Source organism: Arachis duranensis, chromosome 9, assembly GCF_000817695.3.
Source record: "Arachis duranensis cultivar V14167 chromosome 9, aradu.V14167.gnm2.J7QH, whole genome shotgun sequence".
NCBI classification, from domain to species: Eukaryota; Viridiplantae; Streptophyta; class Magnoliopsida; order Fabales; family Fabaceae; genus Arachis; species Arachis duranensis.
This window is the reverse complement of record NC_029780.3, coordinates 44,070,302-44,084,204: the sequence shown is the minus strand read 5'-3', so window position 1 is coordinate 44,084,204 and position 13,903 is coordinate 44,070,302. Positions and strand designations below refer to the sequence as shown.

At 36.1% G+C, this 13,903-nt stretch overlaps 1 protein-coding gene across 2 annotated transcripts in view; it reads right to left on the bottom strand.

Moving 5' to 3' along the window:
- The window catches only part of LOC107465608 (bifunctional TH2 protein, mitochondrial), a 25,793-nt gene that overhangs the window by 10,163 nt on the left and 1,727 nt on the right, over positions 1 to 13,903 (bottom strand). The window contains exons 3-6 of one of the 2 annotated variants that reach the window (XR_008002722.1): positions 13,436 to 13,726; positions 12,881 to 13,295; positions 12,535 to 12,801; positions 11,165 to 11,665 (exon numbers count right to left, since the gene is read on the bottom strand). Coding sequence is in view for 1 of the 2 variants with exons in the window: in XM_016084587.3 (XP_015940073.1) it covers positions 11,253 to 11,665; positions 12,535 to 12,801; positions 12,881 to 13,295; positions 13,436 to 13,726 (1,386 nt within the window). In the remaining variant the exon portion in view is untranslated. Of the gene's footprint in view, positions 1 to 10,746; positions 11,666 to 12,534; positions 12,802 to 12,880; positions 13,296 to 13,435; positions 13,727 to 13,903 lie in introns of those variants that run through there. The other variant, XM_016084587.3, reaches the window with a different exon arrangement.

Here is a 13,903-nt window from a genome sequence, read left to right as displayed (position 1 = left end):
AAGCTCACTTGACCATATATGCATCCTACCTTGACCCTAGCCCCATTACAACCAAAGAAAAGACCTCATGATACTTGTATGCGTGCATGAAATATATGTTGATTGTTAGAAGAAGAACAAATCTTGGAAAGCATGATTAGGGGAGAATTGAGAGAATCAATCCTAAACACTTGAGTGAATAGAGTGCAAACACATTCGGTGAGGGTTTGATGCTCAATTACATGTTTCCACCTATGATCATCTCTTCTCATGCAAGTTTGCAAAAATATTTGATAACTCGATTCAATTGTGGATTAGACTTGCAAATCCTTAGCCCTTGTGCATATATGCTTCTTGGGAATTGATTTATTTTGACCAAGCAATTGCATTCATGTAGATAGTTGCATATAGGTAGATTGCATTTAGTTAGTTCCATTGAATAAATGCCATACCCTTTGCTTCATTCTTAGTTTAAGCATAAGGACATGCTTGGTTTAAGTGTGGGGAGGTTGATAAACCCCGTTTTGATGGTTTATCTTGTATTGATTTTAAGAGATTTTATCACCTTTTACCCACATTTATCCATTGAATTAGCATAGTTTTGTGATTGTCTCCTTATTTGTGCTTAGATGTGAAAACATGCTTTATAGGACTTAAAATAGCTAAATCTAATTCTCCTTGATTCCATTAGATGCCTTGATATGTTTGTTAGTGATTTCAGATTGAAAAGGCAAGGAATGGATCAAAGGAGTGAAGAGGGAAAGCATGCAAAGTGGAGAAATCATGAAAAGTCAAAGAAGTTGAACTCGCCCATGGACGCGCGCGCGCACCTGGCGCTTGCGCGCACCTTGTGAATCACCCCATGGACGCGTACGCGTGCTGTGCGCGTACACGTCGGTGCTGGTTTATGATTTTTTAATGAAAACGTGACCAACGAATTCTCAAGGGTTGTGGGGCCCAATTCCAACCAACTTTGGCGCCTAAACTGCTATTTAAAGCCAAGGATTGAAGAGCAAAGGGAGATTAGTTCATTCTCACTCATTAGGATTAGTTTAGAAGTAGTTTCTTGAGAGAGAAGCTCTCTCTTCTCTCTAGAATTAGGATTAGGATTAGGTTTAGTTCTTAGATCTAGGTTTTAATCTTTGCTTTCTTCTACTTCTACCTTTCAATTCCTTGTTGTTACATCCATCTTCCTCTATTCTTTTGTTGTAATTTCCTTTATGTTGTTCTTATGTTTTGTTGTAGATCTACTATTGTTCCTTCCATTTTCTTTCAATTCAATAAGAGGTAATTCATAATAATTGTTCTTCTTTGCTTTTCTATTGTTGATCTCTTGCCTTTGTAGTTAGATCTCTCTTTAATTCTTGCAATTTATGTTGTTTACTTTTATTGCCTTTTATGTGTTTGTTGAAATGCCTCTTCTAGATATAGTATAGATTTTGTTCCTCTTGGCCTAGGTAGAGTAATTAGTGACACTTGAGTTATCTAATTCCTTTGTTGATTGGTAATTGGAGAGATTGCTAATTGGTTTGGAGTGCACTAAAGCTAGTCTTTCCTTGGGAGTTGGCTAGGACTTGTGGCTCAAGTCAATTCATCCACTTGACTTTCCTTTATTTAGTAAGGGTTAACTAAGTGGTAGCAATGAACAATTCTCATCACAATTGAGAAGGATAACTAGGATAGGACTTCTAATTTTCATACCTTGCCAAGAGCCTTTTATAGTTGTTAGTTTATTTTCATTGCCATTTACTTTTCATGCTTCTTATCCAAAACCCCAAAAATAACTCATAACCAATAACAAGGCAATTTATTGTAATTCCTAGGGAGAACGACCCGAGGTTTGAATACTTCGGTTTATAAAATTAGGGGTTTGTTACTTGTGACAAACAATCTTTTGTATGAAAGGATTAGTGATTGGTTTAGAAACTATACTTGCAACGAGAATTCATTTGTGAAATTCTAAACCGTCAAAAATCTAATCATCAAATGTCAAAAGAGAAAAACCTAGGGGAGGAGTAAGATCAAATCTAAAAACTAGAAATTATGCAGAATGAATTGTTCTTTTCTTTGTCTCTGCATGTTCCTTGGCTCTAATCTGTGTTTCTGGGCCAAAAACTGGAATGAAACACGGCCCAGAATCTATGCCAGCAACTTCTGTAATTCTGTAGATCGCGCACGTCACGCGACCGTGTCATCCACGCGTTCGCATCACTCATCATTTCCTGTGCCACGTGTGCGTGTCGTCCACGTATTCGCGTCACTTGTGCAGCTTCCAATCTACGCGGTCGCATCAGGCACGCGAGCGCGTCACTGTGATTTTTTCTATTTCGCGCGGTCGCGTGAGCCATGCGCCCGCGTCACTTTTCGCTGGTCATCTCCTCAATTCCTTGTGTTCCTTCCATTTTTGCAAGCTTCCTCTCCATTCCTTACGCCATTCCTGCCCTATGAAGCCTGAAACACTTAACACACAGATCACGGCATCAAATGGCATCAATGATGTCACATTGGAATATGGAGTGATCTTCTGAGGGGTGCTTCATAGCTTCATCCAAATTGAAACTTACTGTTCTGCCATCTACCTCAAAGGAATAGGTTCTCGAAAAGGCATCCAGCTTGAATTTTGAAGTCTTCAAAAACAGTCTTCCAAGCAGGATTGATGAAGGTCTTCCTGAGTCATTTTAGGGCATCTCCAAGATATAGAAGTCAATGGGAAACGTGAGCCCCTTAATGCTCACTAATACGTCTTCAGCAATTCCAACCACTATGATAATGCTTTTATCTACTAACACAAAACGAGCTGCCGACCTTTTTAAGGGAGAGAGCCTTAAAGAATTATTTATAGACAAGGGCATAATACTCACGCATGCTCCTAAATCACACATACAGTCAGAAAATATCACACCTCCAATGGTACAGTTAACTATGCATGGGCCCGGGTCACTACATTTTTCAGGTATATTTCCCATTAAGGAAGATATAGAACTACCTAAAGGAATAGTTTCTAACTCATTAATTTTACCTTTATGTATGCATAATTCTTTTAGAAACTTTGCGTATTTAGGTACTTGCTGAATAACATCAAAAAGGGGAACAATTACCTCAACCTTTTTGAAGATCTCTACCATTTTAGGATCAAGTTCCATCTACTTTCTGGGCTTCTTAGCAAGGTGTGGAAATGGAATAGGAGTTGCGTCTTTTATAGCTTCAGCTTGCTAGGGTTCTGCATTCCTTGGTTGGGCTGCTTCTGCTTTAGCCATGCCTTGTGCTTCATCTTCTTCTTCAACATCCTCTACCTCAACCGTGTCCGCAGCTGGGGTGTGTTCTGGCGGGCTTGGTTCCTCAGAATTCCTCTCTTGGAGTGTGGTTCCAGATCTTAGGGTAATGGCATTGATGCCACCCTTGGGGTTGGGTAATGGTTGAGAGGGGAGCCACCAGAGCTCGAAGACTGGTTGTTATAGTTATTCAGTGATCCAATCTGTGAGACAAGGGCTTGCAAGCAAGGTAGAGTTCAGACCATTTAGAGTAGAAATAAGGTTATTTTCCATGGCCTGCTGTCTCCGATCAATAGATTGTAGTAGCTCATAATTAGAAGATGAAGAGGGATAAGTGATCTGAGGGATCTGCTGAGATGCTTGAGGCTACCTTAGATGAGGTGCTCTGTAGGCCTGATTCTAATTCTGCTGCCTGAAGTTGTTATTGTTATTCCACCTCTGGTTTCCATTGTTATCTCTGCCCCCTTTGTTATGATTGTCTCTCCAACCTTGTTTAGAATTATCTCTCCAACCTTGGTTGGGGTTATCCTTTCATCTATGGTTGTAGCTGCCACCTTGATTGTACCTTAGATTGGGGCGGTCATAGAAGTTATGAGTGGCTGCAACAGTGTTGTCTTCCTATTGGAGTTGCGAACATTCATCAGTATAATGACTGTAATCAGCACAGATCCCGCATACTCTTTGGGGAACCAATTGTTGGCTTTGCTGTGGTAGAGCAGGTTGAGCTTGTTATTGACTTAACTGCATCTGCTTCAGTAAGTTGGTCATTTCGCATATACTCTGGGTTAGAGCAGTAGTCTCTTTGCTAGAGGATACCTCTGCAGCAGCTCTTGACCGACTTTGTTTCTTCCTGTGATTCCTATTAGATTCAGCTAAGTCGCTGATCAATTGCCATGCCTCATCAGTAGTCTTGTACTTTTTCATAGACTCATTGCTAGCACCTTCCAATGTGGTCTTATCTTGAGATTTTATGCCCTGTGTAAAGTACCTGAGAAACACTATCTTGTCAATCATATGGTGGGGACATGCTTCCAGAAGATTATTGAAGCACTCCCAATATTCGTAGAGAGTCTCAGATTCGTCCTGAAAGATCATGGAAATGTCTTTCCTCAGTTTATCGGTAACCTCAGCTGGAAAGAATTTCTCCAAAAATTCTCTTCTAAGCGTATCCCAGTTAGCAATAGTTGCTCCGGGTTGAGTGTAGTACCACTCTCTTGCCTTTCCCTCAAGAGAGAATGGGAAGGCTTTTAACAAAATAGAAGTTTCATCAGTACCATCATGCTTAACAGTAGAACAAGCTGTCTGAAAATCCCTAAGGTGCTTGATAGGCTCTTGAGCAAGTAAGCCATGAAACTTGGGCATCAAGTTGCGTAGTGCAGTCTTTATTTCAAAGTCCACAGCCACCACTGGGTGGTGCACCTGGTACGACTACAGTGTAAAATCAGGGGCTCCAGTCTCCGGGATAGTGACTCTCCTAGGTGCTGCCATGTCACCTGCACGTAAATCAACTGAATCAGTAGAAAGGGGGCTTGTTTCTTCCTTAAATGACGTTTCAGATTTGTCCTCAGAGAGGACTAGCCGACGCTGAGCTTGCCTTATACGTGAAATAGTTCTTTCAATCTCAGGGTCAAATACTGGCAAGTTTGGATCAGGAAGTGAACGCGTCATTCAATGAAAGAAACATGCAGCTCATAGTAGCAAAATAAAAAGAAAAATACAATTAAATAAATTCCAATCAATAAATTAGCACACTATTGCAACTCCCCGGCAACGGCGCCAAAAATTGACATGAGCGAAAATCGGCAGATTAAGAATTATTTAGAAAAATGGCGTTGCGAGTACAGTTCTTAACTGGCGAAAATCCATTCATCAATTTAGAAAAGAGTTGTCACAAATTTTAGAAATAAAATACTAGGAGTATGAGTCCCAGGTCGTCTCCCAACGAGTTGCAGGAAAATGTGCAATTTTATCAATCAGAGGTTTTCCAAATGGGTTTTTGAATTTGATACACAAAAAATTAAATTAGAGATTTTATATAATTTAAATAAAATCTTGACCGGGAGAAGATTAATTGGAAGTTCTATCATTGTTGGAATTTTGTCAAGATCAATTAATAATTAGTCATTGTTTTCATTTAGCTAACCCTCAACGAATGAAGAAAAGTTAAATTAAAAGTCAACTTCTATTCACAAGTCCTAATCCTCTCCCTTGGGAAGGATTAGAGTTAGTGACTAACAAGCCAACCAACAATGAACCAATTACAATTGAACTCTCGAGTATTCCAACTCAAGGTTCTCCTTTTAATCAACTCCCAATCAAGTTGGGGAACTACTCCATCATCATAAATGTAGACTTCACAAAATCAATGGGGAAAATAAAAAGAGACATAACAAACAATAGTGAAAGAGATTAATTAAAAGTAAAAATAGTTTTGTATTAATAAACTCTGAAAATAATCCAATATCAACCCTGAACAAATTAAGAATATGGAAGAGTAAATGAAAAGTAAATAACAAACTATAATGACCAGTTCCGGAGGTAGACTCTTCTCAAAAGCGAAAGCCAAAAATCTTCAAATCCTAATTTATGAATGTCAAAAGAGAAAAACCTAGGGGAGGAGTAAGATCAGATCTAAAAACTAGAAATTATGCGGAATGAATTATTCTTTTCTTTGTCTATGCATGTTCTCTCGCTCTAATTTGTGTTTCTGGGCCGAAAACTGGGTTGAAACGCAGCCCAGAATCTATGCCAGCGACTTCTGTAATTCTACATATCGCGCACGTCACGTGACCGCGTCGTCCACGCGTTCGCGTCACTCAGCATTTCCCGTGCCACGCGTGCGCGTTGTCTACGCATTTGCGTCACTTGTGCGCGTTGTCTACGGTTGCGTGAGCCATGCGCCCGCGTCACTTCTCGCTGGTCATCTCCTCAATTCTTTGTTTTCCTTCCATTTTTGCAAGCTTCCTCTCCATTCCCTACGCCATTCCTGCCCTATGAAGCCTGAAACACTTAACACACAGATCACGGTATCGAATAGTACAAAGAAAAATAAAAATATACAATTAAAAGGTCTTTAGGAAGCAAGTTTTCAATCATGAAACATTTTCAGGAAGGAATTGTAATCACATGCAAATTATATGAATAAGTGTGTGAATACTTGATAAAATCACTCATTTAAACACAATATAAATCATAAAATAATGGTTTATCACCGACATAACCGATAGCTAACCCGGATATCGTCTCTTGTCTGTGCATCTCCTGGAGGCATATACCAGGGGAAATGAATCGGGAAATTAGTATCCTACCACCTTGCAGACAGAGAGAGAGAATGCGAGGAGAAAATGTCGGAGGATTAGTGCCCTACCAGCTTCCTCACATCCCACACAACATAATCACAAGGAATGTGGGAGAATGAATCAAGAGATTAGCATCCTATCAGCTTCCCACATCTAACACATCACAATCCCAGAGAATGTAGGGGACAAAGATCGAGGGATTAGTGCCCTACCACCTTTCCCACATTCAACTCATCAATATCATCATTTCCATAATTATGACTTATTCATTTCTGCACTTCATCAACCATAAACTATTACTCAAAATCTTCCTCCATCAACTTATTCATTTCTGCACCTTTCCATCATGCAATTAGGTGTTCTTGTCTTCCTCTGGTGCTTAACTTGGAAAATCCCAAGTTAGGCGCCACCATTCTCGAACGTATTGGAGAATGGTTTCTTCATCCGGCGTCTTAGGCGCCATCAAGGCCGTGCAATCAGACAAGAAAGTGTTGGAAAGTTCTGAACATTGGCTTTCCAATGCTGCTAAAACCGCGTCAGTTGGACCTCTGTAGCTCTAGTTATGCTCGTTGGAGTGTGAAGAGGTCAGGGTTGACAACATGCTACGAATTCTCTTTGCACTTGTCTTTAATTCTTAGTTCTTACTTGTTCTTTTGCTTCTTTTTTTTTCAAACAATTCCCTATAAGAATCATAAAACCAAGAGGATCAAAGTAATATCCAATTTCAACACCAAAACTCTTCACAATTAAGCATTATGCATTTATTTCTTATATGAAGAAGAATAGAAAAACACAACATGATGCACACTAATCACACGCCCTTCTTCTTGGCTTAGATTGGCGTTGTCCGCTACCTTCGTTGGTTCTTCCAGGACTTCTTTGTTTGTTCCTCCTCTTCTTTGGCATTGCCTAAGACCTCTCGAAAATCTCTTAAACATATCAAAGCTCAAGAGAACTCCACATAAAATCAATTAAGTCACAAGAATCTCAATTACAATAAGTAAATCACTAATTTTATTCAATGGAATAACGAAGAAAATCAACTATAGATGCTCATGCATCATGCACTACATAAATAATTGTAGAAATGGTGAATTTTTATTACCATGGAATTGGTATTTTTATCTAATGGAAATTGAGAATGGATTGGTTTGTAGATTTTTGTTTCTAAATTATTCTTTTATTATGTATATGAATAAATGATAATCCGACTCTTCTACTTGAAAATTAAATAGGATTCTCAGTGTTTGTTTTTTTTTAGGAAAATAAAGGCTAATCATACTTAGACGAACAAGTGAAAATCCAATTGTTAAAAATTGCATTGTAATTATAAAAAATTATTCTAAAAAATCGTTAAGAAAATTTAATTATTAAAAAAATCTTTAATACTAAAATTATTAAGTAGGATTAATATTTATAATATTTAAAATGAACGAGTAAACTTTTTTATAAAGAGACAAATATATCTTTAATTGTTTCTTTATTTATTTTTCAAGATTATTATAGCAATGACTTCCATTTTTCTTAAAATTTTGGCCATCTTCATAATCATTTAATTTCTTATTTATGCGGTCTTCTATCTTTTCTTTCTCTCCTAGGCTACACTAATTAAACATGATGCTTAGATTTTCAATCCAATATATAACATCCAATTTTATAATATTTTAAATTTTAATAATAATTTTAAAAGTATTATTTTGTTAAAATGATACTTTTTAAATTTATCATAGATGTATATAACTAAAATCACCATCAGTTAAATAAAAAAAACTACAATATTATCAGAATTTAAATTTAAGATACGTATGAAAATCCCAAATACTAAGATAATAAACTTAATCAATTCTATGCTAATTTTTGTGATAACTTATTAATTTAAATCGATCGATCATAGTCATTGTTAATCAAAAAGAAAATACACAACAAAAGAATTCAAGAGAATACCACAAAACCTACTTTATATGGGAGCTAAGAATCTACTTCAGGTGGTAACCATGTTATGGACAATGAACTGCTGAAGAAACTGTACATGCTCATGGAAAAATAGTTCCTTAGATAAGTCTTAAATGGCTGTATGAACAAGCTGTGAATTTTGCAGTGAAGATGGCCAAGATTTTAGGAAGAATGAAAGTCATTGCTATAAATATTATAAAAAATAAATAAAAAATAATTAAGAATATATCTGTCTTTTTATAAAAAAGTTTTATTTTTTTTAAATATTATAAATATTAATCATTCTTAATCATTTTGGTATTAAAGGTCCCTTTTAATAATTAAATCTTTCTAACGTCTTTTAGAGTAATTTTCCTTTGTAAGTATTGCCATTTGTTTGTAAATATTGGCATTTGTCAAAGTTGTGGAAAAATGCAATTGATACCACCATAATTACAAAGGTAATATGATTGTAAGAATCTCAATATTTGCAATATTTTAACTGAGTTCCAGCTGTGAACCAAAATTTGAAACTATGACCAAAGATATGCTTTCATTGCAGCAAACTTGACACCATTAATTTAACATCCATCATTAACATCAAACCCTCCACCAACCACTAACCAGAAATCATCTATAACAATTTACACTTTCTCTTCAGTACGCTTCCGAACCCAATGGTTTGCATTATTGGTTGAATTTGCTCCGCCATTCAAACAAGCCAGTGACTCGACAAGAGCTTTGGGACCTACTTATGAGTACACTACACTGAAAGGTGGCAAGTTTGTTACAAAAGAGATTATCTTGTCATTAAGGTTATTAGAAAGGTTGATTAATATGGAACAATTGCTTGACATTTTTGTCTTTAAATAGCATTGATCCCCTGTCATGCCTCCCACCACAGAGGATTATACAACAGAAGTAAAAAGGGAAACGAATAAATGCCTCAAGTTAAATGACATTTGAAGTGTATTATGATTAGAGAAAGTAGAAAGAGAGAAGAAAATGATTCTCATCAATCATCTATCAAGTATATATATATATATATATATATATATATATATAATGAAGAGAAGGAAAGAAAAAAGGAACTAACTACCAATAACAGAATGTAACTAACTTTTTGACATCGACACTAACTAACTTATAGATTAAGTTAAGCATGTAGCATAGTATCTCCCCTCAAGTTGGCAGGTATATATTTAGCATGCGAAACTTGAAAATTAGGTTAGTAAACTGAGCCAGTGTCACTAATTTGGTAAAAACATAAGCGAGTTGATGCTGAGTTCAATCGTGGATGAGTTTGATGAGGTCTGCCACCACTCTTTCTCAAACAAAATGACGGTCAATTTCAATGTGTTTAGTTCTCTCATAAAATGTAGGATTGGCAGCAAAGTAAATCGCTAATTGTGAGTCATAACATAGCATTGATGGAGGGATTTAGACCTTGAAATCAGAAAGAAGTCCTCTGAGCTAGGTTAGTTTAACTGCCACTGATGCCATTGATGGACGCATTTTAGGAGAAAAGTATTATTGGTTAAACTGTTTTGGACTCGTAAAAAGTGCATATTCTCAGTATATTATAAGTACGAAGATCTTTTTCAATTTTTCTCAAAGAGTACTTTTTCAGTTTTTCTCAAAGAGTGCTTTTTCCAGAAGACGAAAAACTAATGCAGACATATATCATTAGAGTTGGTGAAAATTTTTTGTATCTAGCAAAAGAGTATGTAATGTATAGCTATAATTGTGGAGTAACAACGACGGCACAATGGTAAGTGGTGGGTTGGTTAACTGAGATTTCATCTTTTTCAATTTTACTTTTCGAATCAAAATTCTCTAAAAAACAAGAATTTGTAAAGTGAAAAAATAAACATTTAATCACAGTTGAATTAAAATAATAAAACTTACATATCGTAAAAATTATAAATTCAGTGGTAATTAATATCTCACTTTATTACTTTACCAATTTCCTCATTTTAAAAAGTTTAAATTCCAGTTTTCTGATATATATTCTCTAAGAATGCAGTTACTCATTTAAGAGAAAATATTATGCACTTAAATATATTATTCTTTTTAAATTATAATCAATATCTTCTCAACCACACTCGGCGTTAAAGGAAATAATTTCGAATGCGTGTTTCTAAGTTTCTTTCTTTATTTGTTGTTTTATCCATATGCAAGGATTATAAACATATAACCAAGGATTAAAACAGCCAAAGAAAAAATTATAAACAGAGAATAAAACAAGAAAAAAAGTGGCCCAATACAAAGATGCACATCACTTCGGCATCTGCATTCATAAATGACCATTGAGTAAACTGAAAATACACAGGATCTCTGCCAAATTCTTTAAAAAATGGAACAGCAATAACCTACTAAAATACCAGTACAAGACTTCACAGTCTGAATTGTTATCCTGATCTAACAAGCATTTGATTATTGCTGTCTGAAATTTCTCATACCTGACAACATTTAAGGGAGGGAAAAAAGGTATCAATAGCCATGATCACAGAAATTTCAAAGAAAAACCTTGAGCACATTCCAGAATACTACAGATACCCTGGTTACAGCACATCCATAGAACATTTAATCAGACTGATACCATATCTCTGAATTGCAACGGCCTGTAAGAGAAGCAAGAGAGACAGCAGAAAATCTGTGGCCCCTAATAAAATTAGCCACCTGCTTGTATATTCTGTATTGCACTATATATTTATATATGTTCCTTTCTTTTTAGTTTAGCATGAATTTAGGTGTGCAAGACACAATACTAACAACCCAAAATAAAAGCATGCACTTCAGCCCAACTAGAAACTGTATAAAGAATGCCAGATAAACCCTTCCAATTAGAACAGCTTTCTTCATTGTATTCTTTCTGTTTCTTAACCAACCCAGAAAACAATGGGACAAATGTAACACCGAATTGTGCCCCTACGCTCCTAAGGCTTGAACTTGAACCAATAACGATTCCTATATCTGCTTCAAGTAGACAAAGTAAATCACCCACCGAGTCTCCAATATAAACAGTTAATTTCTTTTTGTCATCATTGGAATTCTTCAATATATCGCGAAAAGCTTGGACTTTGTCAATGGGAGACTCCACCTTCTTAAGAATTTCACCCGAGGAAACAGATCCCTCATAAGTGAATTCATTTGCATGGACATCCAACTCCTTTAAATCAGCTGTTAGAAAAATAATTTGCCTATTTAATTAAGTTGCCAAATTTCCAACTATAAAAAATAAACCACTTGAAGGCAACTAAGAAAGAAATCAAGAATTACTAAAATCACATAAAAGAAACAGAGGCTTGATCAAAGAAACAATTACTCCACAGAAAAGTGCGCATATGTCCAACAGATAAACATGACCAAGAAAGCAAAGAATAAGTAGCTCTTGGTGATTCAGTTCTTTCTGATAAGCCATTCCAACACAGAAAGTCATGCTTTACCATGTCAAAATATGAAGGGTAAGTCGGTAACTTAAAAATACCATGCTTCATAATAAAAGCTGAAGATATATTCTGCAATCAAATCTTCGGAAGTTAAAAATTATCTACATCAAAGTAGAGATTCATGTAGAAAACCGTTGAACTAATAAAGTGGCTCAAAATTGTAGCATGACTTTCCATTTTTTTTGTACAACAATAGAATTTATCTCATAACAACTATGAGCAAAGTATGAAACAAAGTCCTTCGCATTTCTAAACAAATTATCAAAAGAATGGTTATCTTCTACAACTCAATACACAGAAAATTTCATGATTCTCACAATGCTGTTCCCACCTTATTCCTGACAGATACTCTTAAACACACCATGAATAGGAAAGGTTACAACACAAAACCCATGACAGACAGAGCAATTAGCATTACAAATACAGCAACAAAGCAAATCCTGAAGGCAGTCCAAAATCAGCACAATAATCTACTTCTAATCGAAGCAGTATCCCAAGGGAAATGAATTTGAATTTCACAAACTCAATTTTTAAAATGAGCAACTAAAATTATAAGTATCCAGAAAAAGAATAAATTAAAGCTCGCATTGACGAACATACCTGAGGAGAAAGCAGATCTAATGAGGTCTCCACACCAGCAGTAGGAGAGAACATGCACCTTGGCATTCAAATTTTCATTCTTAACAATTCTCTGAAAAAAGTTGGAGCATCCATCTTGAAGGATCAGACGCTCTCCAGCACGCTTTATGTCTTCTAGATTTATGCCTTTGAGTACCCCTGACTCAATAACCCTATTATTTGCTGTGTTCTCAAATTTTGAAAGTTGCTCAAGTGCTGTAGACAGTTCTTTATAGTCAAAATTATCCACTGCAAAGCACACAAGGCCAATTAACAAAATTTCTGTGTAAGCACTGAAGACTTACAGAGGATATAGAAATCACCATACATTTATTTGCAGGCATAATGAGCTCTATACATTGCTCATACTCCTCTGTATATTGTTTGGATAGGAAACCCCATGTATTCCTGAGATCAGAAGATGACAACCGAACCATTTGATCTTCAGTCTGATTCTGATCAGATTTTGGTGCTGTCACTATTGCAATTTCTGCCAAGATGGCAGATGAATCAACAACAGTGCATGTCAAATCAAAATCGCTAAAAATCACAAGATGATCTCTGGTAGGGTTATGTCCTTTAGTCAAGGGCAATATAGTTGGCTGAAAAAGTGGCTGAGCAGAGAAGAAGTCAATTTCAAGCTTCATTGCTTGGTAATAAAGCTTTTCAATTACATCAAGTTCTTCCCCAGTCAAAGAGACACTTAGTTTGTCAAGCAAATCTTCAGTTTGCAGAGCAGAAGCCTAAATTCAAATATAAGAATAACTGAGTGGTTGCAGCCACAAGAAAATCATGAATGAAATGTATATTTGACCAAGATTCAGAATGGTATCCAAGCAATCGCAATGGGCAATATGGTATAGCTTTACTGAATATGACAAACCTGGAAACCATCAGAAGCATAGTTGTCAATCCACTTCTTATATGGGTGAGTACTTTCATCGGAATCTAGAAGCTCCTGGAACTTCTTACCCAGAAAAGCATAAAGTCTCATGCAAGGAGTCATCGCACCTAAAGTGTAAGCAGCAATTTTTGTTTTCTCAAATGGTGTTGCGAGTTTACCAGCACCTTTTAGTCCTTCAATCTTCCCAGAGGCTGTGGCTAACAGGAATTGTGTGTATTTTACCGTTGCAGAATTAATATTGTTCTCTTTTGCAAGGTCCAATCCCCACTCCTACACCATTTGCATAAAACAACAATGATATAAGCAAAATGGAGAAGGGAGGAAACCTATCAGCACAAAACGTGTTAGAATGACACATACATTTAATACAATTCACATTTAAAGATTCTCTTAATCTAAAACAAGGGTTTATGAGTAAAATAATCACAACAATAGAAAACTCAGGTT